This window comes from Fundulus heteroclitus, chromosome 22 (assembly GCF_011125445.2).
Source record: "Fundulus heteroclitus isolate FHET01 chromosome 22, MU-UCD_Fhet_4.1, whole genome shotgun sequence".
NCBI classification, from domain to species: domain Eukaryota; kingdom Metazoa; phylum Chordata; class Actinopteri; order Cyprinodontiformes; family Fundulidae; genus Fundulus; species Fundulus heteroclitus.
This window is the reverse complement of record NC_046382.1, coordinates 29964692-29992639: the sequence shown is the minus strand read 5'-3', so window position 1 is coordinate 29992639 and position 27948 is coordinate 29964692. Positions and strand designations below refer to the sequence as shown.

The following is a 27948-nucleotide window of genomic DNA, read 5'->3' as shown; positions in this document are numbered from 1 at the left end:
TGGTATTGGGTCTTGCCATCATGAATAAGCTCTGCACTGGCGTTAACTGGAACTGGGTACAAACACCAAGTTGGACTGCTATGAAAAGGATGACGATGTGGTGAAGGACCTGATGTTCACTGTAAGGAAGGATCTGTCATATTGTAGGCTTGTTTTGCTTCTAGAAGCCCTGGGAACCTTGTATTCTACCATAGACGGAGATACCAGATTTTTATTTAAAACCTCCTGGCCTCTGCTGGAAAACTGAAAAGGGGGCTCTACTGGATCTCTACAATATAAACCAGAAAAATGGTTCAGGATACAGAACTCAATCTTCTTCCGTGACGCGCCTCCCGGACCTAAATCAGGAATAAAGCCGACAAGGGGAGAACATAAGAGGGAACCAAGTACTGGGTGAATTAGGGTAAATGTGGAAGGAGCAGCGCTCAAAGATCCCCCAGTCTGGATGCTCCAACAGTAAAATACTATCAGGGGATCCTGGCAAGACAGAGTTTGGCAAAGCATCAACTACAGAGCAACAATAGTGCCTGCAGTGGTTTGGTTGAAACAATTTCTCTTAACATGACTTTTATAAATCCACCAGGTTTGCACATTTCTGTTTGTAGAGATAGGCATGAGATTATGCCCCCTACAATAAACGTTTTTTATTTTATTTTAAGGCTTTTCACCGTGGTGCCAGTAAACTTGACCGGCACTGTAAATGGTTCTCTGAGATTTTTATCCTACATCAGTTAACTTTAGGATTTTACATTTTGTTCACAGGCAGATAAAAGCTGTTCTGATACATACATACCTTTACTCCATGAGAAACAAGCAGTATCGTTGACATGGTGTGGAGATCAGCATGACGTCTTCTAGGAAGGGTCAGGATTGTAATTGCAGAAAACAAGGATGGATCTGGTCGCTTTATGCCGTCTTTCTTCAAACCCTGTTTTCATACTCCATTGTGCCTAAGGTGATGCGTTTTCCAACACTTTTTACTGACCTAGAGCCATTTTTCTTATTACAAACATAACAGGACAGGCCGACACGTTGCGACATGTAAGCATTATTCTCTCCACAAGAGGGCAGTAGGGAGCAGTTGCTGCCAAAAGAGAAATTACCATAAAGATGCCCCACTACAGTGGTTGTATGTTGTTTTTTTTTTTTTTTTTTTTTTTAGAAGCGTGACAAGCACCACTCTCAGCACCGAGCACATTTTCAGTGTTTATTTCTTTCAAGTTATCCACTTAATAAATAAAAACAATTCAAACACCAGACTGAAACAGGAGTGAAACAGCTTGGTTCTACTAGACCGAAGTAAGACAGGCACTTAAAGAAAAAATAAAGATTAGTGTGCATCATCTAGTAGGATTACAGTGAGTTGGGTTTTTTTTTTTTTCTTCTTCCAATAAGACCATCAGGTAGCTGCTTAGAATTACACCGGAGGTACGCATACATGGAAACTCTGATCCGAAAAGCGTATAAAACATAAATCTGCAAAACTCACAACAACAAAACAGGATCTGTAAATAAAGATAACTAACAGAACACGAAGATCGCCTGAAGAATCACTAAAAGATTCGCATGCAACTGAAGCGAGTGACTAATGTCAGTGTTTTATGTTTATTGTGAGGCTGATTTGTCGGTGACTCTTCACTTAGAAAGCTGCACAGCGCACGCCGACCATGGCGTACTACGGTGTAGTCGGAAAAGGAAGCTGACTCAGATTTTGCTCTTCTTCATCGACACCAACGAGAGGTGGAGTAAACTACAAGCGAGGGCAAATGGACGCGTTAGATGCGAGTGGTTCTAACCGAGTACTGAAGTCAACCCCACACCCACACCTGGAAACAAAGAGGTCAGCGGCAGAATTTCAAGCGAGAATACATTTACTTCCTACCGTTTTATCCAGTGTTGGCATAATTAGTGTGGGAATGAACCGAAGAGTCTGGGATTAGCGGATAAAGAGAAAAAACAACAAAAAATAGAACAATCCAAAGTTGAAACACCCTTTTCAGACACTGGCGCAAAAAACTTGCATTGTTAAAAGCTCCCTTATTACGTTGGCACAAAGTTGCTTATAAAAACCTCTGTGCCCGCGTGTGTTAAAATAAAGCTCTGATAGCGACTCTGACTCGGGACAAGTCACACGTGTGGTTTTGGATTTGACGGCACCCAGAGTCCGGGAGTTCAGCTGGACGCTGGGCTGCCTTTGGCGGACGAGTTGCGGCTCAGCGGCGTCTCTGGTTGCACGTGGATGGAAGGGCTCTGAGGAGGAGTCTGTGCTCGGCAAACCGAAGCCTGGGATCGCAGGGTTTGCTTTTTCTCCACGGGGGAGAGGGGGGGGGGGGTCGACGCCCGTCAGGAGTCCAGCTTAAAAAGCAGGTCAGACCTCACTCACTGGCAGATCGTCGTCCAGGTCCAGATGGTTCGGGGGAGCTTGGGGCTCGAAGCTGCTGCGGCGTCTCCACGGCGACTCCTCGGAGCTCGCCGGGTCGTGCGCAGGAGGCGGGGAGCTCACTTTGCCAGGCGCGTCTCCTGCAGGGACAGGCGTGCCGGCGTGCGGCTGTGAACCGGGCGGGGCAGCAGGCTCATGAAGTGCTCGCTGTCCCACGCCAGGCTGCGAGCGTGGGCCGCACGTGACAGCGTCCCCCCGCTCTGGGTGGCATGGTGGCACGGCAGATATGGGCGAGCGAGGGACGGGGGGACCCGCTGGGCTCCGGTAGAACGTGGAGCGGTTGCTGTGTTCCTGCAGCGAGAGACGGCGGGGGAGGGGGAGGGAGGAGAGAGGCCAGCTGCTGTTAGTGACGAGAAAAGCACTTCTGGCAAATATAGTTAATGTGTAAAGATTAGACTGAGCACCGGCATGTGGCGTCTGAAGCGGCCTGAGGGTTGGAGCAGCTGAAGAGTGTGGAATTAAGACTGGAGACAGTGGTGGGAGCAGCGATAGGAGTGTCAGCAGGTTTAGGTTGCAATGGAAATGTAAAAGAGAGCGCCTTTGGAAGTAGTGTTTTGGTGGTTGCTTATTATTTCACAGCTTTTCATAGTCACTTTTCAGTCTCTGAAAGAGAAACGGAAGCAGGGGAGGACAGAGAACACAGCAGAGACGGTGAAAGCAGAGAAGTGGCAGCGGCCCGAGCAGCCGGCGGAGGTTTTAGCAAGACAAACATGGCGGCGTTAGAGCAACACAAGACTGCAGAGCGGCAACCCGGCGCCTCTGAGCTTCTGTCATTTAAAAACACAACGTTGTCTCATGCAACAGCGCTGGGGGGACAATTTGTGCCTCCGCTAGCTCAGACGCTGGCTGATCTTTATAGTAACGCATTTAAAAATCAAAATTAGACTGCAGCAAAAAAAAATGTTTTTATCCCTGGCAAAGATGTGTAAAAAGATCGAAATTCATCTTCTGAGGTATCGTAATCCCACACTGACAACTTTTAGTCAATGTGACAAAAGAAGTAATAATAATCCCAGATTAGGAAATTGTTGCTTTTACCATAAACTGCATTTGCATCATTATTTGTACCCCCTAACAATCTATAAACAAAATCTAAGAATTTTCTCATTGATTTATCCTTTACTGTTTAAAGTTAATCAATATTTTTAGGAGTTTCTAATAATTAATCTAAGACTTTTTAGGGTTTCCCTGAGGAATAACTAACGAAGAAAGATCTTTTCCACTATTTTACCATCTAATAGGGTAAGCAGGAATATGTGTGTGTGTGTGTGTGTGTGTGTTTGTGTGTGTGTGTCATCACAGTGAAGAGGGCCTTCTTAGTGTCAACACGTCTCTATAACAAGCCATTAGAGACTTTCTACAGCTCAACTGGTTGTTTGGGAGTGATGGCAGAAAAATACTTTTTCAATTAGCCCATCACAAACGTGGAGTTTACTAACCTCTACAGCGACTTTACCTTTGATCAACTGATGCTAAAAACAGAAATTTATGATCACAAACCCTAAAGATTATTTGCCAAAGCATTTGAAAGCCCTGTTAGGAACAGTTTGTTAAGCTGTTTCACTTCCAAAGACCTGGTGAGCCGTGTTAAAAGTGCAGAGCCCCGAGAACGTTTTTTTTTTTTTTTTTTTTAAACCTCAGGGATATCTTCAAAATAATAATAAAAAAAAATCTGATTAAGTCTACCAGTAATAGGTGACCAGTGCGCCTTTCAGGAGAATAATTAACCAAATCACACGGCCACATTGACAGACAAACTCAGCCTCCTTCCATAGCCATCTTAGTCCCCGGTTCATAATCACAGGAACGCTTTTAGGTGAGATACAGAAAGGATCGTTTAAGAGAGGGTATGGGCCTAGGGACAATCTGAAGTGGACCTTAACCATAAAATGTTGTAAAACACACAGACTGCTGGGGAACCTAGATCTGTGGCACTAGTGACTTTGTTAACATTACTTCTTAACAGGGGATTTCTCCTCTTCTAATTAAGGATGGATCTTTCTCCACTTTTTACAGTGAGAATCTGCTGTTGCAATTAAATGATTTATTTTAAATGTTTTTACACATCTTTACCAGTTGTGCCAGCAATCCTTTAATCGTTATATTGCATAAAAACGCCCAAAAGCAGCTCAAGCTCAATGACTCAGGGGAGTTCAGGAAGATCCTCGCATTGAATTGTGAATAGTTGGGATGAAGAGATTTAACCCAATGGTTCTAATAAAACTAACAGACCTAAAAGAGCGGGATCCTCCTCAGCATTAGGGAACAACCCTGAGTCTGCAGTTTTAGACACGCAGATTCAACGATTCCAGTTTGGTATGCATCGGTCAAAAAGTGTAAACATTTAGCGCACATAGAAACAAGACAAGTCAACAGGTCGTTACCACGTGTGTGAGAAAGAGGAAGGTGAAACATACAGGCAGCGAACAGGAGGGAAGAGGAGAGACAAGCAGGATGTCACACATCTAAGACAGGTGCACAGCTGCAGCAGACTGCAGAGAGAACAGGGCGCCCAGGGGAGGAGAAGGTGTGAGTGATGGCGACAGCGAGAAAGACAGACAACAGGATTTACAGTCGAGCTGCGAGGAAAAGTTCAGACAGTCCACGTTTGTGGAAGATTTCTACACATATGCATCCATTTAACTTAGACTGGGAGAAAAGGTGAAGGCAGACAGGAAAGGCAACAACTCTGGTATCAACTTTCTACATTTTAACTGCAGATCGTTTCTCTGTAGAAACAGCTATCAGATGCAGGAACTGCACAGCCTCAGCGCCCACATTCCTCACTTTTACTGCATGATGCTAATGTCTAGACTTAGAGAGAGTTAGGCGTTTCCCTTTATTTTTAGTTTCTTATCCAGCCATTTCATCTCGTTTTTTCTTATGAAAGTCATAAACCTTTTTAAAAACTGTCTCTTTTTTACAAGCATGCCTGTTCTACAGTGTTGCTATTGCACAAGTTAAATCTTTCTTCTAACTGTGTAAAGCACAACCTTGTTCGTAATTAACCATTTATGTTCTCTACTCAGCCTGAACACAGAGGATCCAAAACTTCAGAGAAACCTTTCAGAGAGTTCAGCGAAAGAAGGAAACCAAGAGAAAGAGGGTAAATGACAAAGCATTAAGAAGAAGGGGGACATAGTGAGAGGGCCTTGCTGAGTTATCGCAGCCATATTTAGGATGTGGTCGGTACTTACAGAGCCGTGAAAAACGTATCGGACTCCTTACGGATTTCCTCGGGGTTTGATATTTTTTTTCTTTTGTCACAATTATATTTTTCACGTAAACAAATTCTAATTTCCAAGAAACACAAACAGATAAAAAAAAAAAAAGGTTTCTGATTCTTTAATTTAGCTTTGGGGGTGGGGTGGGGGTCACTTAATACTTATTGTCTCCTAAACCTAACAACTGGGCAACAACTGCCATCAAGCGTTTGCAATGACTGACAATGAGGGGTTTAAGTCGTCGTGGAGGAATCATGATCCACTCTTAGTTGAAAAATGTTTTGGTTTTTTTACGCATTAAAGGGCCGTTTAAGGTCATGCCACAGCACCTTAGTCCTAACCTTTAGACCATGCCACACTAAAACCTGTGTTTATTTCCAGAGTGCTCTAGCTTAAGGTCACAAGCTGATGGCTTTTCTCGTCCAGGACTTTCTGCTGGAGAGCTGAACTGAACTCCATGTTTTATAGTAACTCAAAGCTGTAAAGCAGCCTCTGGCAGCTTCAGCTGAAACGCTGTTACTTTCATGCAAGATGTAGCGCTGCACACCCTGTCCAAAAAGTTACATTTCTGTCATCAGTGCACTAAACATTTTGGCGAAGGTTGAGGCGGGTCTTTCTGTTCATTGTGGTCAGCAGGGTTTTTGTCTGGACTTTGTCCAATGAATGCCCGGTCTCTGTCTTATTGACCTTAATCGAGGCAAATCGGGCCTGCAGTCCTGCAGATGTTGATCAGACTCGTTTTGTGATCTCCTGGATGAGTTGCTGATGTGATCTCAGAGTAATTTTGTGTTAGGTTCACCACTGTTCCCCCGTTGACTTTTGTGATTCGACAGTCTCTTAAAACTGGCTTTTTAACTCCCTCCACATGTTTCGACTGTTTCTCAGCTGTTCTTTAGATCAGGGAATGAAGCGTTGCTTCCTGAGATCTTCAAGCTGTCAGGCAGGTTTTCTTTAAGTAGTTTTCTGATTTAAAGGTTTGGTAGTAATCAGGTCTGGGTGTGGGCTGTGAAATTAAACCAGACAGTGTGATTAATCACAGTTACTTTATGAGATTAATTAAAAAAAAAAAAAAAAAGGGGGGGGGGCAATTACATTTTTACACAGGGGCATGTGAGTTTGGATAGCTTTTCCACTTCAATGAACAAAAGCATTTAAGAACAGCTATTCGTATTTATTCAGGTTATCTTTGTCAGATATTAGAATTTGTTTCGTGAACTGAAGCACTTAAGTGACAAAGAAGAAATTTCTAAAAGGAGAGAATACCTTTTCACAGCGCTATATAAATAATAAAAAGAGCACCAGATCTGCTTTCAGATCATAGCTACTCTTAGAAGGAGCCGTTTTCACACATTCAATGCAATCCTAAAAACAATCCTGAAATGTTCTGGAGCGGTACCGCGTGCAGACAGCATTTTGCTCCGGACTCTTTAGGTCGTAAAATACCAGGAAAAAGAGAAAATATGCAGGCGTAGCAGCAAATAGACCAAAGCGTCAGATGTAAATGCTGGTGAGACCTGAAACCTCATGTTTTTTCTCTTTACATTCATTTTTGTAGTATTCTGAGTCCATTCCTTAAAGACTGGCCTATGATGAATTATTTAATAATATAATAATCTAAGAAAGAGGTCGTATGAATTTTCCAAATCTGTTTTTGGCATTGGCAATAGAAGAACCCTTTTCCGTCAACTCATAATTGAAACATATCATTGGGGATGGTCTCCAATGTTCTTAAGTTTACAGAAAAATACATATTTATTAAAGAAATATGCTTTTTCTATGGAAAAATATATAGTCTCATTAGAAGCCATGTTTTTTTTTTTTTAGACATTGAATTTAAACACTGAATTTTTTTCCTGTGTAATTATTATGTGTGTGATTTTCTTTTTCAGCAGCAAAAATTGGCCTGAAAAAAAAAAATCATATTCAACTCCAGGAATTTGTCTGCAAACATTTTTCAGCAAATGTGAAGTGTAGTTTTCCTGTAACAGACATTATGATAAAAAGTCAGGTCCTTATTGACAGCGATTTGAGTTTTTTTTTTTTTTCATCGAATCGACGAGGGTCAGATGTTTGACCTGATGACAGGCAGAGCGCCGCCCTTTTTCTGCAGGTGAATCCTTGCAGGTGAAATTCCTGTTGCTGCATTTAAAATGAACAAAAATAAAGAAATAAAAATCACAAATAATTGCATAGGATCAAAAATACAGTGTTATAAATTTAATTTCTAAAAAAAAACAAAAAAAAAACAAAAAAAAAAAAAACTGATTCTAATGGGACTACATTTCTTCCATATTTTTAATGTCTTGTGTTTTGCGTTTAGCCCTTGAATCCTTTCACATTTTAAACAAAGTGAAACCAAAAATCTCCCACTGTATCTAAACAGCAGCTGTGGGGGGGAAAAAAAGTAATCTTTAGGGAAAAGTCTCGACGTTCAATGTGTGAAAAGGGCAGATCTCTACAAACAAAGTGCCAGCCAGTGAAAGGGGGGAGGAAATAAAAAGGACTGGAAAGGTGAACTTATAGTTTGTAAGGGGGATTTAGACGAGCTGACATACGTGCTGCTGCACTCCCCGATTCGAGATGTATACCTCTGTATACAGGGGTTCGACAGCCGTCTGGCCTGCCGCATCTGCAACAACATAGTGCACAGCAGGATTAGAGCAGATGGGCGGGGTCCCGATGCGACAGGACGGAGGTGGAGAGGTTGAGACAAAAGTAGGAAAAAGGAAAACAGGACAGTCAGAAAAGAGAAACAAGATAGAGAGAGAGAAAACAGGGATGTTTAGAGAGATGTGGTGCACAGAATGGTCCCAGTCTAACCAGAAGGTACCAGCAGAGGTACGCAGAGCTCTCGTTTACTTCTCGTCGCCTTCCAGCTTTAGCCACTTCTCCTTACAAAAGTCTACAATTTACAAACCTTTGATAGTTTTATGTGTTTGCATTGAGCTGAGAACCTGCGGTACAAATCTGTCTGTATCCCAGACGCTCAGTGACAAGAACCATCTGCTGATTGTTTAAAACGGTGGAAAACTTTAAGGGGAAACTTGAGTAAAATGATATGGATTGGATTTGTGGTTGGTGATGAGGAGGTGAGGTAAGAAATGAAGGATAGGCTTTGCAAGGCTCTGAGAACATACTGCAAAAACAAGAAAGTCATTTTTTATCATTTTTTTTTTTTTAAAACAATGTGCAAAACTATTCACACTCCTGGTAACTTTCTCCCCTGGTTACAACCACAAACTCTACTGCATCTTATCGGGATTTTAAGTAAAAAAAAAAAAAAGAAAAGGCTGCTTGAAAACTGTGGGAAACATCCCTGCAGAGTAAATGCTTCGTAGAACCACCTTCCTCCACATTTCTGATGCAGACATCTCCAGCTCGCCTGGAGAAACGAGAAGCCTCTTCACTGCTCTGAGTAGCGCTCGCCTCTGCCCAGCCTGTACGTTTAGGCGGTCAGCCAGGTCTGGGTGAAGCCCGCGGTTGTGCTCTGTGAGGTTTCCAAAGCCTGGGATATTCTGTCTTAAACTCCTCCGTCACTTCTTCCTTGACCTGCTAACCTGTTTGCTCACAACATTCGCTCACACACCTCTAAGTTACACACAGCTATTTACTAATCAGGCAACATCCGCTGGATTTTCACAGAAGCAGAGTGCAAAAAGCATGCCACACTTTTCAGATTTGTTCGTTAAATTTTTTTTTAAAGCATACTTGTCCTTTCGCTTCAGTAAGGTGGTACGTTTTGTTGATCTGTCCCATAAAATCCAATAACACACGCTGAAGCTTGTGGTTGTAATGAGACAGAATATAAGAAAGGTTAAGGGTTAAGGCACGGTTCGGGTATTCAGACCAAACCTTACTGCCAAGCTCACCTGTTCTTAGACCCATAAACTGCTCCATTATTTACGTTAAAGTAGGTTTATGAAGAAGACACAGGTTAATCAATTGTTTTTTTTTTTAAACTTGTGTGAAAGTAACCGGTAACACTAAAGACAAGCCCCTAAAACAGCACATATTAGTTCCAGTCATGAGTTGAATCTTCCTACCACTAGGTGTCAGCGTAATTCTCAAGTTGTGCTTGTGTGCTGCAGTGAACGATGCTTACTGTGGCAGCTGATCTCCCAGGTCCCCGCTGGGCCACGATGGCCCCTGAGACCGCCTTTATCCAGCTGTGCATCTCCTCTGGACTGTCCGCCTGGTGGAGACACAAAACCATGAAATCAAAGCATCCGGAGCAGACATCCTAACGACGCAGGGGATAGGATGTGGATTCTGTCGTTGGTAAAAAAACAACACAGACCAAAAAACTCAAAGAGCCTCACAATCTGATGTGAGCGATAACCAGCTAAACTCCTGCCACGATCAAAGAAAACATACCTGGATGTAAAACGTCCTTGATGTGGTGACGACTTCGAACAGATTATCTCTCATCATGATGTCACTAAAGCGAAGTCAAAAACAAGTTAAATCATATTCGCCTCATCTACAGCCGATATACATCTTCCCGAGTCAAAGACAACGCTGTCTTGTTGTACAGCAGGAAACTGTCAGGGCACGTTGAATACCTCTGTTTGCACTCCTGGACTTTGTGAACCTCCTTTAGAGGGATCATTCTCAGAGGCTCCTTCTCCTGTAAGAAATAAAAATCCTTAGAAACAAACCAGACCTCATTATTTGCGCGTACATAAAAAAGTACTTTAATGGCCTCATTAGTGAAAACGATCCAATCGTCTGTTGGTCGAGGAAAACCGCAAACTTTCCTCGAAGCAGAAGATTTCACGGAGCCAAAATAAAAGCCCTGACGTTTGTGATTTTCTTGACGGTTCGACAGAGCGTCTCCGTCCTTCAGGATGTTGATAGCCAAACACGCAGATACACTTGTCAAATAGGGGCCGACACTGACGAGGACAGGGTACAGGATGTGCAGCCTGTTTAGAGGACGGTGTGTGTGTGTGTGTGTGTGTGTGTGTGTGTGTGTGTGTGTGTGTGTGTGTGTGTGTGTGTGTGTGTGTGTGTGTGTGAGAGAGAGGGAGTAAAAATGGCTAGCAAGGCATGCCAGGACATGTGAGGTGAAGGCAGTGAATTCCTTAGACTGGGAATAAAACAAGCTGAAACTTGGGGCTGAGCGCTGTTGCTCTGTCTGCCACCGTGACGTGGAGACGGCTCCACGGGGAACGTTCTCTGCAGATCTTCACCTTAACTTAAAGCTAGTTACCAAGTCTGACTTGAAGTAGCTCATTGCGTTTTCCTCCAGGAGGAAGTAGCGGCGCTTCCAGTTCCTCATCTGGGAAGAAAGGAGATAATACATTCAGGCTGTTGGCAAAGTTTCCAGGGAAACTGAGAAAAGAGAAACCGGCAACCAAACTTTTCTCTAAAAAAAAAAAAAAAAAAAAAAAAAAAAAAAAAAAAAAAAAAGGAAGATGTGTCTCCTGGAGAGCGCAGATGCTTTATTAATATCTTAAAACAAGAAAACATTATAAAGCTGGGTTTTTTAAAAATCTTTAGCATCTTACATCAACAGTGACTATGGACTAGCAGTGACTAGCAACACTAAAACAGTTCCTTAAGGTAGCAGGTCCACTGCATCGCTGAGATTTCTAAAAGGCTGCAGTTCCAAATCCAAACAGTTTTGATGTACCTTCCTCTTATTTGCTTAAAATCTCAAAGAAACTGCCAATAGAAACTTGTTTAATTTTTTTTTTTAATGTCCAGTTCTGGTCGACAGCCCATTACTTGGTGCATCCCCAATGTATGCACAGTGTTTCTACCATCATTTGTAGGGCTAATATTACAAAAATAACACTTTAATAATGCACAGTCAACTTTTAATGCCAATGTTTCCCCATGATCATAATAATATTGCATGTTTAATTTGAGAAATGCTATCTTTTTTTAGGAAGACGACGGAAGGATTTTTGTGACCAGTTAACAGAGAATCAAATAAAAACAGAAAGCTGATGGCGAGGCTTACGACGGCTCCTTGCTTCACGCAGTAGCCAGACTTGATGACGCTGTGTTCCTGAGCCGACCTCCCCAGGAGGTACGGCAGCTGACTGTGGGAGCGCTGCAAGGCCTCACGCTCCGATCGGTTTGCTCCGTCACCGCCTTCATGCTGCAAGGTCACAGATGTACAACATATCGAAAATTTAAAGCAAACTCTAGCACACAAACAAAAACCCCTTACTAAATTGACTTAGGATAAATTGATCAAATCCTTGGCTATAATGCAATAGAAAACAAAGATGCTAAAGAGTTGCATTTCCATTTATTTTTAAAAAGAGCTGAATTTTACAAACGCTAAATAGGGAAATGGCCAACCTTATATTCTTATTAAGTTAAAATAACAAAATAGTAAACTGTTCTTTGCCAACAAGGTGTACTTACACAGCTTTAACATGAAATGATTGTTTTTTTTTCTTTTAACAAAAAGGTCAGACATATTTTATTGACCCCCTAACCATAATCCCCCCTTCAGTCTTAGGTGAATTACCAATATATCAGCTTCATACACCGGTGTTAACTGTATAGTTACATTTAAAGGGTGGTTTAGTAAATTAGTTATCCATTTAAAGGCACAGAAAGGGTAAATAGATATTCTCACTTGAACAAAATTGACCAATCATATCAGACCGGTGATGAGTTGGCGTTTTTTTTTTTTTACTGATGTGGATTGATGCTGCTTTAAACTATATTTTGCACATAAACGCTCTCGTAATTTATGACATTACCGGCATCAAACTGGTCTGAATCTCAATGAATGATCCGATCACTCATTTAACAAAGCAAGGGAGATTCTGGCCATTTCTCAGACAAACATTTATTTATTGATCAAAAAAACCAAAGCTCTTCACCAAATCGGGAAATTGTTCAGAATTAGAAACTGAATGTTTAAACTGTTATCTGAACTGATTAAAGGTTTGAGTTGGATCATGGCTTCTCTCTGGAATTTGCAGAAAGGCCTGACACCCTTTGAGCCATAAAACAAAACAACAAAAAAAACTTTCTCCTCATTTGAATGAGTGTTTGGTAGAGAAAAGAAACGGCAGGTTTTCAGTGTTTCAGAAGCACAGAGCACAACCAAAGAACACATTAGTCATTTAAAAGATGCTCCGACACGTATTCACGGCCATTCAGACGAGACCTCTTGAGTTTAACACTTTCATTCACTGGAATAACTGGAGAAGATTCAGGAAGCCTCCCGTGTTTGTTTTGGCCGGCTCCTAAGTCCAGCAAGGGCATTTTCAAGGTACTTGGAAGTGAAAAGTCAAATCTGGGTGTTTGTTGTCACACAAATACGCATTTCACAGAAACCTATAAAACTTCCCTATACCTATGAAGTTCCCATGTTTACCCTGAACATATGTGAAATGTTTCATTTTAACACATGTATGCAACACACTGAATGGACGAGTTGATGTTCACCTGGGTTTGGGTGATGATGGGGACTCCTCCAATTATGTCTGTCCTATAGGAGACTTGTTTCTTGGACCCTACGACGTCTGGCAAAGACTTCTGGTTTTCTGAATTTTGCTGGTTTTCGGACGACTTTGGCACCTTAAGACAAAAAAACAAAAAAAACAAGCTGAAAGAGACAAATGCTCTACAGAATGGTGGTTTGTGGTTATCTGCAGATTAACCTAGACCATGTTTCTCCAAAGTTTAAGCAGAGTACACAAATTTGCATATGCAAAATGTGAGGACAGCGTAACACATTTTATATCCATTTCCTTCCAGCCGGGCTAGGATTTGATGGAGAACAATGGAAGCAGTCCTTTATCCCAGAACTCAGGAACACAATAGAGCATCCGGTCAGTCATGCGCTGACTCACTCAATTCCTTCACAGTCCCTTTTAATCATTTCAAACACAGCAGGAAGAAAAAAAAAAAAAGAAGAGAAAATATGACCAAGAAAGAAGAGATTCACATGGTCAAAAAAAAAAAGGAGAAGCTGCAGGTTTTGTGTGCTCGTGTGACTCACAGTGATCTTGGTTGCTTTGTTGAGGGCGCTGACCCAGTCCACCAGGTCCTGCTGATCGTTGGCCTGAAGGAAGAACTTCCTCATCCCAGCATTGATGACTAACAAATCATAAAAACAGCAGTGGGAACAATAGAAAGAGTGAAATTAACTTCAGGCCCAACTCTCCAGCCACAGTCAGAGTATATTACTGAGAGGCCACCACCTGAGCCACTTTCTTAACTATTGTATCACATATAAATCTAAAGTAGAAAGTGTTAATCTGAGGCTTTAATGGGCGACAGAACAGAGGCGCTGCCACAGGTGTCTCCCATAATGAAAACAAACTGAACTGAGACAAACTAGGTTTTCTTAAAATATCAAAACATTCGTTGCGACAACTAAATATCCTCATATATTGATACTCTAAAGAAAAGTATAAATCCAACAGAAATGGCGTGTTTGAAGCCGACAGGCAGCGCATCAAGACTTAAGCGATGAGAAAACTCCCTTTGCTCCGCCATGAATCATTCAGTTCTGCTAATCAAAGCTCTTTTTTATACCTTCAGTTTTCCTCCCACACCACGGTGATTAATTACATAATAGCTAGGCTAGTAAACCTGCCAACAGTGAGCTGTAAAAGGCACAAGGCAAACTCTGAGGCACAATTAAGATCACTCATCCTGGATGGTTCTTGCATTCATGAGCATGCACAGGTTTTCCTGTTTCCTTCACCATCAACCATATCTTTTGGGAAATCTATGGGTGGATAACTTTGGTTCTAAACCAAACTTTCGTATGTTTTAATCGGCCGCAACTAAAAATGCCCCCCCCTCGAGGAGATGGCTCAGACCAGAAGCACCAACAACGGACGACTGGCTAAACATTGTGCAAGAAAACTACACAATGGAAAAGCTGTCTCACGCTCTCAGAGAGCAGACAGACCGTAGCTGTGTTTCCATTGATAATTTCACTAATTATGAAAGTAAATTCGCTAAATGGAAACAAGCCAATTAAAAAACAAAAAAAAAAAAAAACATATTTTTTGTTAAAAAGGTTTTTGCGCTAGGATGAGGTGGTTTTTTCGGCTGTATCGAAATTGTTGTATTACGCAAAACTGTAGTGTAAACAGTTATTTATTTATTTTTTGAACCACAAGTCACGTGATCAACAACCGGATGTTACTACTGGCGAAAAAGACGACGACAGGAAGTGTTGCATCCATAGCTCTTCTATAAAATCTCCGACTACCATTTCGTAAAAACACAGCATATGTAGCTGCTACCAAGTATAAGGGGCTTGTTGGTGCAACGCCTCAGTAAGACAACGACATCTGGATGGCTGATGATGAGCGCTAGTGCCGTGGCTGAAATATGAAGATCTTATGCACGTGTTTACATTCGTCGCTGCCATGTTGTTGTTTTTTGTTTTTGTTTAGTGTGTCCTGTCTGGCAATGTGGCGTTAAGAATTGTCTTAACGCCAAAAAGAGCCCAACAGATTTTACCTTCACAAGTGGAGCCTTACTGCTTTAGCCACAGTGCTCCGCTTCATTTATATGCAAGAAGCTTTATTAGATTTTATGCTGGCACTACTTCATGTTCACTGGACACAGAAACAGGAAGGTAGAGGAGGGAAAAAAGGAGAGAAACAGATGATACAAAATGCTAAAAGGAAGAAAATGTGACAAAGAAAGGAGGAAAGAGAGAGAGAGCAATATAACATTATCTGAGTCTGCTTCTACACCTGCAAAGACACATATAAAAAGAACAGCAAAACCAACTTGTGTATGTAAGGTTTATCCATGAGAACGAAAGCTGCAATGTCTTTGAAGGAGTTATCGGGTGAACTAATGAACTCACGTGTTATTTTACCAGTATTTTTAATTTTATGGAAAAACAATTGCTAAATTTTTCTACATTAGCAGAAAATTGACAGAATTTTGTGCACATTTGTAATGGAAACACAGCTACTCTCTGCAGAATGTGGTCTAAGTGGACAGAATATGTTAAACCCGTTAGGTCTGATGTTTTGTAAACCCTTCTGCATCATTTTAATGCCGATACTAAAATCTAAAGACCACGTGGTTCCACCGACACCTGCTACCCAAGTTCTGCTGATTATTGAAACTAAACTTAAAACTCGTAAAGCAAAATCATTGTACAAAGTCTTTCTGTTATAAAACCTTATCAGCTTTCTCTATAAAAAAAACAAAACATTTATAATAATAAAAAAAAAAAAAAAAGATAGATCATTCATCCTCGATCTGTGGATTTAGTCCAGCTCAGAGCAGAGTGACACCTCCCTCTAAAGGTGTTTTTACATCTGGGGTGTTTAGTCTGTTTAAATCTAATTCTCATTTGCAAGCCTGAGCCAAATTACTTTCCGTAACCCAGGTTTGTTTTGCATTGTGGGATGCAAACCATGTTTTTCTTAAAGCCCTGTCAAGAAAACTTCTCCAAATTATTCAGCATACTGTGTAGATAATTTTCCCTGGAACAATACCCAGAAACACACTGATGATATGATGAAATTCTCTATGTTTTCTACTAGCTAGGAACACAGCATCTTCTTCCTGTGTCCCCCACGCCCTGAGTTCACCCTCCACTTTGAGTTGTTTGCTTTGTCCCAACTGTGACAGGAAATTCTGCGTTTTGTTTTGAAACACACATTTTTAAACTGAGCCATGTTGGGTTTTTTTTGAACGGACCTTTTAGAATGAAACAAATCGGACCCAACGGGCTTCCTTTGTACAGCTATCTATCCGACCACCTCTCTCTGGTTTGTGATTGCATCAACATCTGACCGATAAACGTTTTCATGTGCTAGTAGTGACTGATTTGGGTTCGCTTGGAGAAGCTAAACTGACTGAAGAAACTACAACTTCAACTCATCGACTGATTCAGAACTACAGGTGTAAACACCCCTTAAATAAATCTGGCTGCTCTCATTTATAGAACCAGATTAATACAATCATACAGCGTTAACCCATTTAAAATATGTTGACCATGTATAGAGGCCATATAGGTCTCTGAGTAACTGTGACTCATGAAGGACAACTAGCTCATACAAACTTTCGAATCTTCATCTTTTTTATTTTTTAATCTCTCTTGAACGCTATAATGGGGAAAAACAAAAACACTAACCCTTGCTCATTGCCTGTTTGTCTTTCTTATGCGTACTCTTCGCCGGAGTGGCCAGAAATAAATTTCTGCACGGTAACACGCGGTGACAATAGACAATCTTTGAATCCTTAAAGTACAGACAGGCGTGACAAATGTGGGGGGGAGGCATCAGTTCTGATTCATCTGTGAAACTATGCACACTGGTGGGAAAATCAGTTAAGCATCAAACACTCCAACCCCATCCAAGTTTCAAAGATCCCCCGATCCCTAACATAGCGTGTTACAAGCACCAGCTAACGTTTCATACACACTACTGGGTGCCTGAGGAAGGGGGTGCAGCAGGACCTGCAGATATCAACATCTGCTTCACAACTGGCCTTTTCAAAACAACTCCAAGCGTCTCAAAATCAAGTCCAAACTACGATGCTGGCATCCTGCTGATACCGTACCAAGGCGTACGGCGCGCACACAGCCAGACAATACGCATTCACACAGCAGCGTCCACGCCGCTGGCCCCTCGTCACACCAATACTTCCTGTGATTGAATTTGAGCAAACGGAGGAGAGGGGCAGGTAAACAATAACAGAAAGGGAAGTTTATTCCTAAAGGACCTGATGATGGTGGCTATTTACTCAACTCTTCTCACTTTCACTTTGCCCTCAAAGGTGTGTGAAGTCAAGGAAAGATCAAGAGACGTGCATGAAAGAGATTTCCCACGGGACGGGAAGATGAGGGATTCAAAAAAAGCGCTGGTCATTGGATAAGGTTGATCTTAGAAAATATAGTTTGATTAAAAGATACTGTTGGATTATGACTGTTTTAAGATTTAAGCTAATGAAAACTATACAGATATGCTTAAATCCATTAAGCTTTAAAAGGTTCACCTACTGATGAGAGCAAGAATTACTCTTTATTTAGAATATAATCATATATGACCATATATAGTCATAAACAGTATACGATATCTTTCCTACATTTAAGTCATTCGGGCCTTTTAAAGGTACGGTACTGAAATGACTGAACCAGTATATAGTGTGTGTTTCAAACATAGAACCGTCAATGCACAGACGACAGAATAGGCGACACACCAGTGTTGTGTCTGGAGCCACCGTTGTCCACCATGCTGGCTCTATCTGAAAAACGCATCTATAATGATGGCGCTCTGATTACCTCCGCCACAGCCACAGACACAAAGCAACAGCCTTGCACTGAACATGCAGCGTTACAGTTTTAGAAAACCACCCTGGCACACAACGAACATGTTTAAATGGTTTTATTTGTCTTTAGAGGCTTTCCGGGACGTATGAGACAAAAAAACCACGTGTTTACAGTAAAAACTCTGCACAGTATGAAACTTCAGAGCACTTTAGTTACACCACAACCGCCACTCGTATTTGACACTAATAGCCTAAACCAGTGCAAAAGGGTCGAGGTGCCCAGCATGAGGAAGAATCCTTTACTGCCTTCATCTCCAGCATCTTTATGTTCAGTAAACAGACAACACTGAACAAGCCACCCTCCTAGGTGTCAACCAAGCATGAAGGGAAGGGTGATAAATAGCACGGTTCTTGCTCAACATCAGACTATTCGCAGCGGGCTCCAGAAGGGTTCTGTTTGTCTGACACTGTATTGTTATTTATAAACCGATTGTATTTTACATGTCGGCCGAACAAGGCAACAGAGAAAGACGCATCCAAATAATGAGAAATGGGAAGTTAAGAAGGTTCGGTTGCTTACTTACCAAAGCAAAACTCTGCTTTGGGCCTCAGCTTAGTGGCATCGCTGACCTAAAGATGGATTAAGCACAAAGTTGGGCCTTCATTTTTAACTAAATCTAATACATTTAAACAATATGAGTAGAATCACATGAGTGGGTTGTAAAGCAAGCCGCTGAGATGCCGTTTTCTTTACCTTCGAGATGTAGGTGAGCTTGAGTGAACCAACACAGTCTGCACCCAAGGGCAGGTTCTATGGAAGAAAAGCAAAAAGGGAATTATACGCGTTAACATAGGGATGTCACCGTCTGATCCCAAGTTTTCGCTCAGGGTACTGATCACATCATTTTCATATTGACTGCCTGACTAAACCCAGCTCCTACTAGTAGATTTTGTCTACTGTTGAGCATATTTCATGGCAAATCCTTATAAATCAAAGCATCTTATTTGCATGTTGCTTGCAAAACGGCATTGTACTTTGCGGCGATAATTTTATTAAATCAAATGCAGGTTTTCTGCAAAGACTCTAAGGCCTTTTCACCCTTTACTATGACTTTCACAGTGAGAGTGGTATAATCTAAGTCCTTCAGCAGATCAGCATACCTACAATGGACGCAGTGGAGACGGTCTACAAGAAGCATTGACAAGACAGGACCAACTTACTCTCTGACCAGATTTGCAACCTGTTGCCTCTCCACCACATACCACACAAACAAAGACAACCTCTACAGACAGCAGGATGCACGTGCCACTGGTTTAGATATGTGGGGGACACCCAGGTGAGAAATTATATCATTTACAAAGCTGAACGGACAAGATCAGGTTCTGGAGGGAGGGCTAAAGAGACGACAAGCTACCATTTTTGGACTGTCTTGTTCACGCTGGAAACGATGGGAGGCCTCGCCACTGAAGTCTGCAGAAAATCCACACACACTGCTTATTTAATCTCACCGCTCACTGGAAAATAAACCACCGGCACTCTGCAGCAGCGCGCCGAACGGGCCCCCACGAGGACATGAGCGAGAGACAAGGAACAAAAGCACATCAAGAAAGTACTTCAACTCCGTGGATACCCTGACTGGGCCTTTGTTAAGGCGTTCGAGAAAACACTCAACTCAGTCTAATGAAGGAGAAAAGAAGGAGTGGAACCTCGTGATTGCATATGTGGCTCAGGGATCCAGGAGGATACATCCCAAGCATTATATTCCAGTGCGTTTTTTTAAACCTAACAACACCTAAGGAGAGTGGTTCAACCAAAGGATAAAGCCTTCAAGCAGCAGCTCAGTGGTGTGGTATATGCAGTCCAGTGCACCAAGGAACGTTCAGACCCGTACACCTGAGAAGCTAAACGGGATGTACAGAAACGGATGGCCCAACACACGAGAGCAAACTCATCAGGTCAGGAATCAGTGGTTCATCTACATCGAGGACAAGGGACACTCGTTTGAAGACAATAATGAGGACATTTTGGACAGGAAAGACCGGAGGTTTGAGAGAGGAGTGAAAGAAGCCATCCATGTTAAATCGTCTAGCAATAACGACGCAAACATTGAGCTGAATAAGGGTGGTCTACAACTTATAAACCTGTTACTTCCAAACATGTTCAGCCCTGAAGAAGCCTTTTGGATCAGAGACCAACCATCTTCAAGAAAAAAAAGAGAGGTTTAGGGCATTGTACTTAAGCTCTTACAAGTGAAATAAGTTAAGAGACAAATGATCAAGGAGTCAGTTAAAAACCGAGCGAACCGGCTAATGCTAGGCTAACAAAATAGCAAAGTGCAGAGAAGACTTTAGCCGTTATGTGTCGGGTCAGGCATATCTTTAGAAGGAGCTATGCGGATCATTCAACATCACTGTGGTTTCTAAGACTAGTTATCCTCAGCGTCATTTTGAGGCTGGCCTCCATAAACTCTGCTCAGAGTAAAACACGTATAGCTGTTAAAAACAGGAAGAATAGGAGAAGCTGCAGCATCCCAGAAAGTCATTGGAGTTTAAAACTAAATGGAGTTAGGGATGCACAGATGTCAACAATATAGCTGTTATAGTCCATAACGGAAGTGTACCTAGGGTAGGGAAATTTTGTACACATTTCCCTACGACACTGAGAAAAATAAATAAATAAATCACTCCCCTACCGACATAGTTTTTCTGCTTCAGTTAAACATCTCATTATGTGATGTCGTGTTATACCATGTGACAAGTCACAATCACCTGCCCAAATACGACAAGACCAAACCCCTCTCCTCCCAAAGCACAAACAGCAACAAGATGGAAATAAACGAGGGACATTAATATCGGTTCAGTTTTACTCATTGGACCAGAGCAGCAGGTACTGATATTTATGCAAAGTTAGTGCATCCCTAAATGTAGAGTTTTTTTTTTAACTGCACTTTGAAACATCAGGATTTTCAAACATATACAGTAAAGCTCAAAATCATTCACAGCATTGGCAGATTTAAGTTTTAAGTAACATAATATTAAGGTTCTGGAGTGACCCAGACAGAGTCCTGACCTGAATGAGACAGAGAACCTCTGTAGGGAGCTAAAGCTAAGAGTGATGGCAATGAGGCTTTCCAACGCCAGACACTTGGAGCTCGTCACCAAAGATAAAGTGACAAAATCCCAGTGGAAACATGCAAAAAAGCAGGTGAACACCTATAAGAAGTGATTGATTAGTGTAATTTCCCACAGAATATTTAAACGAGTATTGATAATTGAACACCCTTTGGGTGAATTCCTTTAAACAAATGACTGTACTTCTGTTTCGGCTGATGCCTGTCATCAATAACTGATTGGAACATTTCTACATGTAAGTACCTCATAAAGTACCTCAAAAAAGGAAGAAAAACTCTGCAAAGTACAACTAAAAAACTATTTCTATGCGCTACTTTGACCATGACTGCGCCCCATTACTATCATTGTCTCTGTTACTGAAACTAGGCGATCCAGATTTAACATCATTAAACTTTAAACTTTTTGTCAATCTATAAAAAGAGAAGGATTTAATTATTTAGCTGTTCTTATGCACTGCATCATTTATGAATATGTTGCATGTAACGACTCTGGGCAACTGAAGCCAATCAAAACCAGCAGAAAGAAAAACTAAATAAACGTGAGTAAAACAAGAGCTTCTCCGAGCCTCATTCTACATGATTTACGGCATTGTTGGCCAACAGCTACAACCCCCGACTTACTCCTGGGCCTAAAATATGCGCTTCCCAATTCTGTCAGCTAGAATTACATAATTACAAGTTCTCCCGTCCCCCGTGAGGCTGCCTGGCAATGGAAACGTTCACCGGGCTTAATTTTGTGCTCATGATGAATGAGCGAGGTTAGCGTTAGGTTACTTTCAGCGGCAGGGTGGCGGATCACCTCGCGGACAAATGACACATGACAGCTGGCTTTCAGCTGCTGAAAAACGACCAAACGCTCCATCACCAGAAACCCTGAACACGTGCGTGTGCAGCTGCGTGAACAATCCCACGAAGAAAAAGAAAAAAAACTAAAGCGCTAAGCTAACGGCAGTAGCTGCGGTTACCTGAGGGTTATCCATGAACCACACCAAGCTCCCCTGCTGCGTGTCCAGGATGAAGTACCGTCGCAGGAACTTGCCGCTGTTCTCGTTCTCCTCGATGTCCAGGAAGCCACAGATGCGGTTCTGTCGGTCCACATAAGGCATCTCGCCGGCGGGACATTCCCCGGCCTAACGAGGCCGGCGGTGGAGGAGGAGGAGGTGACCGGGATCGGGAGGAGTTCCTTCAGGGCAACAGACAAAAAAAAAAAGAGTGGAGGGAGAGAGATTGGTGAGGCGGGAGAGGAGGAGACGAAGGCTTTTCACTCGCCTCCGTGGCGAGTCTTTCTCCCTCCTCCGTTGTGCATCTACTGTGGTCTCGCTGCCACCTGGAGCTCACCAGGCACCAACCGGGGGGGGGGAGCAGATCATGTGACGCAAACCACAGCCCGCCTTTATCCTTTTATAATCAGCCTCACCCACTCTCTCGTCATTTTTTTTTATTCTCTTTTGGCCTCTTTCTTTTTTTTTCTCTCACTGTAACACATACTCAACGCTGTCACTCTCTTTCATACTTCCTCCCCCCCCTCCTTTTTTTTCTCCCCTTTGCAGTCGGCTCCTTTTTCACTCTGCGAGCTCTCTCCTCCCAACTGCTCACTCATCTGATTTGGCAAGCCTCTGTCCAACCCCTGCCGTCTCCTCCCTCCTTACAGCCCGGCACACGGCGAGGATCTGCAATCCTTAACCCGGTTCGGTCCCATCCCCGAAACCGTCTGCATTCTGTTAATCGCCAAACACGAGTCAATGATTGCGGAGGCCTCCGAGTCCCGCAGGGGTGAACGCTCGCATCTCAATGTCAAAGCCTGCGTGGGTGGGTGCAGAGTCCCTGTGGACGTATTGTCGCATCAGGCTGTTTAAGCTGTGTTTTTTTTTTCCTCGGAGCGGGCCTGAAATATGGAAGTGATGTGTGTCGGTGGGAGGCAGGGGATAAAGAGGCTCTTTCTCCACAACATTATGTGCACTGTGTGGGTGGACAGGGGGCAGAGAGGGGACAAAAGGCCTGCTTGTTATGCATGGACTCTCCGGGGCTGCGAGCATCTCAGTCGGTCCCTGCATGCGCCGCAGTCGTCCCGTCTGACACACGGGCCTGAGAAAGGGCCGGCGAATAAGACGCGGCCATCTCAGCTCAGAACGAAAAAAAAAAAAAAAAAACAATCGTTGCAAGAGAGGGAGGCCTAGCGGTGCTGTAAATGAGGTGTGAACGAGTCCTGTTGTGTACGTTTTGGTGTATGATCCTAAAGGTGATCCAGTAGAACCAGAACCAAGAAGATAATCCGGCAAACCATTTACACTACAGTGATTTGAGAGAACGTACATATATGTGTATAAAAACGAACGGCAAGTTTTTAAGTTTAACTTGTTTCCCGTGACGACGATCCCCATTCGCCCTTAGAAGTCTGACTATAAAAGTTCGCCGTCAAAAGTTCAACGCCAGAGCTCCCTGAAGCTGGTATTCAAGTGGGACGTTACCGAGCAACCGTGAATTCAACATGCAGTATGGCTGCCACTCGTGTAGCCTAATCTATCCAATCAGTGTGTGCAGAATCGGCTGGATCCAATATTTTCTACGATACTATAAAATCATGTGCCAGGCATTCAACCTTTGTATTTCGATAGTACATCTGGCCTGTCAGATAGACTTTTACCTGATCTTAAAGCCCAAACAGGATGTTTATCTTTAGCGCCTGAGATGCTCGAGTTCAGGGAGAGCAGTAGGGGCATTGTGTATGGTAAGTAATGGGAGTTAAAAGTGGGTTAATTATAATATTTATATATAGATGGTTGTAATTCTCAGCAATAGAGTCACAATTACTTTTTACTTTTTTACTTTTTTCCTTCCTGATATCATGAAGCTCTGATCCTAATGGTCATGGATATTCGCTTTGACGACTGAAAAGAAGTAGAGGAGAGAAAGGAAAATGTGGGTTGGTTGAAATTAGCATCATAATTGCAATGTTTAACAGTAATATTAGACTATGTGTTCCTCATATATGTGTTCCTCATATTGTGCAGCCCTAAAAATCTATATAAACTGTACGTAACGAGGAAAACATTTGACTCTGATAGCATTGCTGTGTACTCTGATGGCAACGTCGATTAAGGCTTTACCCAATGACCACACCACTCCCCAATTAGCTTTAGCATCTCAGCACTAAAGATATACATTCTTTGTGGCTGTTAAGGCCAAGTAGGAGAGACCAATCAACCAATTAACAGCCATGTTTTTGGACTGTGGACTCCATGCAGAAAGACCCCAGGCTGGGATTTGAACCTGGGACCTCCAGGATGCAAAGCCTACCGACTGTGTGAAACGTGTATTTTGTAGGTAACTTTGCTATAAAAGGAAAGATTTTAGTTTTCAATTCTAAACTGCTACTGACCTGCGTAGTACTTGGGTTCTACTAAATAAAGAGTATATAAATATTATCAAATACTGTTATTGATTCTATTTTTCTGTCCTTTATTAGAACATTTTCCATTGTACTGCAATATTGAAGATGATACAGAGAATTCACCTTTTTAAATCAAGTTTGCGCTGCCCTACTAGTCACAACAACACAGGTTCCCTTTAGGCCACAAGAAAAGAAAAGGAGGCAGAGCTCTACTCCTCCAAGTGTGGGTTCAAAAAACGGTGGCTCCGCTTTTAAGGATTAAAGGGTAAATAGTTTTGTTGCCGTTACTTCATAAGGCTTTTAGTTAGTTAGCTCAGGTAAATCCAAACCTTACCTAGGCAGCGGCTCAGATAATCTTTATAGTGCACGCTGCAGGGAAACACAACCCAAATCCGATCTTTCTGCCCGTATGTGACCTGTATCAGTCTTTCTCATGGCAGTCACGTCACTCCACTGATTCTCACTATACTTCCGCACATAGTATCACCACTTAGCGTAAAGGACCATTGCTAATAGCTATGCTGCTTTCTCCTTACCTTACTGCGTCTCTCTATGATCAGGTTTTATTATTGTCAGCTCCCATTGCACAACAGCTTTCTAATGATAACAAGGTGAGATTTTTTTTTTTTCAAACGAAACTTTATCAAACACTTCTAGAGACGTTTACATTCATCATTACTTCCATAAACAGAGCGCTGCTGTGTGACGTCTCCATCTGTTGTCTGCGCCATCCAGGACGCTTTGCTGTCCTGGACCGTCCAGACAGAAGTCTGATGACGGTCGCATTTAATAGTAGTATGAACGGCCAGCTCAAAAAAAAAAAAAAAAATATCCGATTTCAGCTAAAATAAAAAACGGAAATGAGTATCAAGACCTGCAGTGTGAACGTAGGTCTTGATGCTCGTCTACTAATGGCCCAGTCAGTGTAAGTTAAACACTTCTGTAGGTACACAACGTAAAATAACGTGTTCCACTTTGACTTCTGTAGGAGGTTTTCCACCAAGAAAGCTCTTGGTGGAAAACCCCAAAGTGGTACTGGAGCCACTTCTTGACTGGGTCATTCCATGAACGAGCTGCCATTTTCCACAGCCAGCTTGGTCAAACATGGTTACGTAGATTAAAATGTCTCTACAGTTTCATGCTGTAGTATCTGCAAATATTTTTGGGCCGGATTACAGTTTAGTTTAACAGATCTCGTTATCTCTCTCAGTACATCTACACGAACATGCCCTGATATTACCAGCCTCGTTCTCAGCGGCACGCTAAGACTTGGCTCTGCCAACGCTGAACCCGTCGTTGGGCTCCGTGAGCTGTAGGCGAAGGCGGCTCTTTCCGCTGCCTGACCCAAAAAAACGAAAAGGCTTGGTGGTGATATGGCTGCAGTCTTTCAGGGTCACCGTCTGTTGTGGTGGAACCAATGGAACCGATTTGGTGGAAACCCCCCTCGCCCTTTTCTTTCCGTTACACTCTTTCAGTTTCTCTCTCGCGTAGCATCATTAACTGAGTCTGTTCTGACCTGACCTTGAAGCCCTGTTGCATAGCAAATTATTTTTGCTCGTCTAGATTTTGTATCGGTGCACGCTTCAGCATAACTGGATACCGCCAATCATATCTAATGTGTGAACATGTCAGGAAGACCTTTTGATGAATGCATGGCGTTATTATTAGAAGAGGAAAACAAAAAACACCCTACCCAATAAGACATGTGATGAGTTATCTTCAATTAGGACAATGTGCACTTTAATGCTGGAATAATGAAGATTATGTATTTCTATCATTGTATGGAAAACATATTGTGACTATGAATTTCCCTCATGCTAAGTATTTTTCCAAAGATGTCACTAGGGAACATACATCAAGTCTGTTTTCAAAACCTGTAGATAGCATCCATGATTTCTCTCTTTTGTGGCATCATTGAGGGCGGCCAAAGTCCTGCCAGTCAAAAACTAGGACTGGGCAATATGCACCAAAAATAATATCTGGATATTTTTAGGCAGAATACCTATATACAATTTGTTTTGATGTTTTTCCTTTTCATAAAGTAATGATAAAAAGGCATATCTGAAACAAAGATTTAGCCCAAATGTGTCACAGGCACATTTTTTTAACAAACAGCTATAGATAAATATGAGAAACAGGTGAAAAATAACCTACTGAAATACCTAAAAGTATAATTCTAACGCAACATAGATCATGTTCTTGAAAAACAATATAGTCTCATCTTATATCTCTTTTAGAGAAATCTCGATATTTAGATGATAAAAAGCAATACTTTAATACAAAAATAATATTCAATAATGTAATAATGTAATATCTATTACCTGTCAAATAACTGCATGAATATCAATTTTCCTAAAAAAAGGATTAGTTATGATGAAACTATGAAACAATTAGTGTTAAAACTGTTCTGCAATAAGTAACGGCAATCATTAGAAATGCACCGATCAGGCCAGCCCAGGCCGATATAACAATTCCTATTTTAAAATGTTCTGTGGGTTCTTTGATAGACGTAGTAGTTTTGAACTCAACAGAAAACCGAGGAACAAAACTTTTCCCCATTTATGCTTAAACCGCATGTCCTTAACCTGCGTCTGATTTTTGCTGAACTCAAAAGGTTGATCACAGCTATTTGTTCATGTGTTCACAGGCGAAAACGGAACTCACATTTTATATGTATGAAAACAACCACAGATCAGCCCCAACTGGGAGAAAAACTGACCAATCCTGATCCCTGGCCCATTAATTGGTACTGCTACATAGAAACATGTCACCTGTACTCAGGAGTTTTTTGCAGAACAGACTTTCTGCAGGAAAAGTCCCAGTGAGCTGATCATTTTAGCTTAGCATCTCTGCTTTTCTATTAAGAGAGGTTCTTAGCATGGAGCATTTAAAATGAAATAGAAGGCATCAGAGAAGATAAGCCTTTTTATTACAATTATATTTATGGATACAGAAAAGAAATGTATACATACTGTATATGTATACGATGGTCTAGCTTAGAAATAATGAAGCAGGAATAAGACGCTGGTATTTTGTTCCTACCCAGCTTACATGTAACAAATTCCTGCTTAAAGGAATCCATCCAAGAACATGTTTTAGAGCTTGCTAGTTTCCCAGCTGTACTCATGTCAGACTTAAGCTGAATGTTTTTTTGTTTTTTTATGTCTTTTGTAAAAAAACAAAAAAAAAAAAAAAAAAAAACATGATCAACTAATGATACTACCAGTCTCTCCTTACAGGCACATTTAACATGCGGCTTGTTCACAAGCTTATAGTTTCCTTAGAAGTTCTGGACTGTATCGTTAAAAAAAAAAAATAATAATAATCTAAAAAATAATTAGATTCTCAAGACTGAGAAGCTTTTGCCAAGACTAAGTGATTAAAAACGGTGATTTATGAATCGACACCACATAAAAAAAACAGTACCAAACAGACAGCTATCAGAGGCACAGAAAGTGAACGAGGTGAACAAGTGATTGAAGCTGTGCGTGAATCACATTCAGGGAATTATTTTAGTGCAACAGTTTCAGA

The 27948-nt window shown here is 41.8% G+C and overlaps 1 protein-coding gene across 8 annotated transcripts in view; it reads right to left on the bottom strand.

Moving 5' to 3' along the window:
- Positions 1-1193: 1193 nt before the first annotated feature.
- Positions 1194-27948, bottom strand: part of LOC105927970 (pleckstrin homology domain-containing family A member 1) — a 30349-nt gene continuing 3594 nt past the window's right edge. The window contains exons 2-15 of one of the 8 annotated variants that reach the window (XR_004927557.1): positions 21992-22209; positions 18650-18706; positions 18480-18525; positions 13640-13737; positions 13084-13215; positions 11633-11773; positions 10877-10945; positions 10227-10291; positions 10039-10102; positions 9767-9856; positions 8220-8293; positions 4858-4932; positions 2845-3043; positions 2636-2731 (exon numbers count right to left, since the gene is read on the bottom strand). Coding sequence is in view for 2 of the 8 variants with exons in the window: in XM_036126054.1 (XP_035981947.1) it covers positions 2369-2731; positions 9767-9856; positions 10039-10102; positions 10227-10291; positions 10877-10945; positions 11633-11773; positions 13084-13215; positions 13640-13737; positions 18480-18525; positions 18650-18706; positions 21992-22132 (1266 nt within the window). In the remaining 6 variants the exon portion in view is untranslated. Of the gene's footprint in view, positions 2732-2844; positions 4933-8219; positions 8294-9766; positions 9857-10038; positions 10103-10226; positions 10292-10876; positions 10946-11632; positions 11774-13083; positions 13216-13639; positions 13738-18479; positions 18526-18649; positions 18707-21991; positions 22210-27948 lie in introns of all 8 variants that reach the window. The other 7 variants (XR_004927556.1, XR_004927558.1, XR_004927561.1 and 4 more) reach the window with 7 other exon arrangements.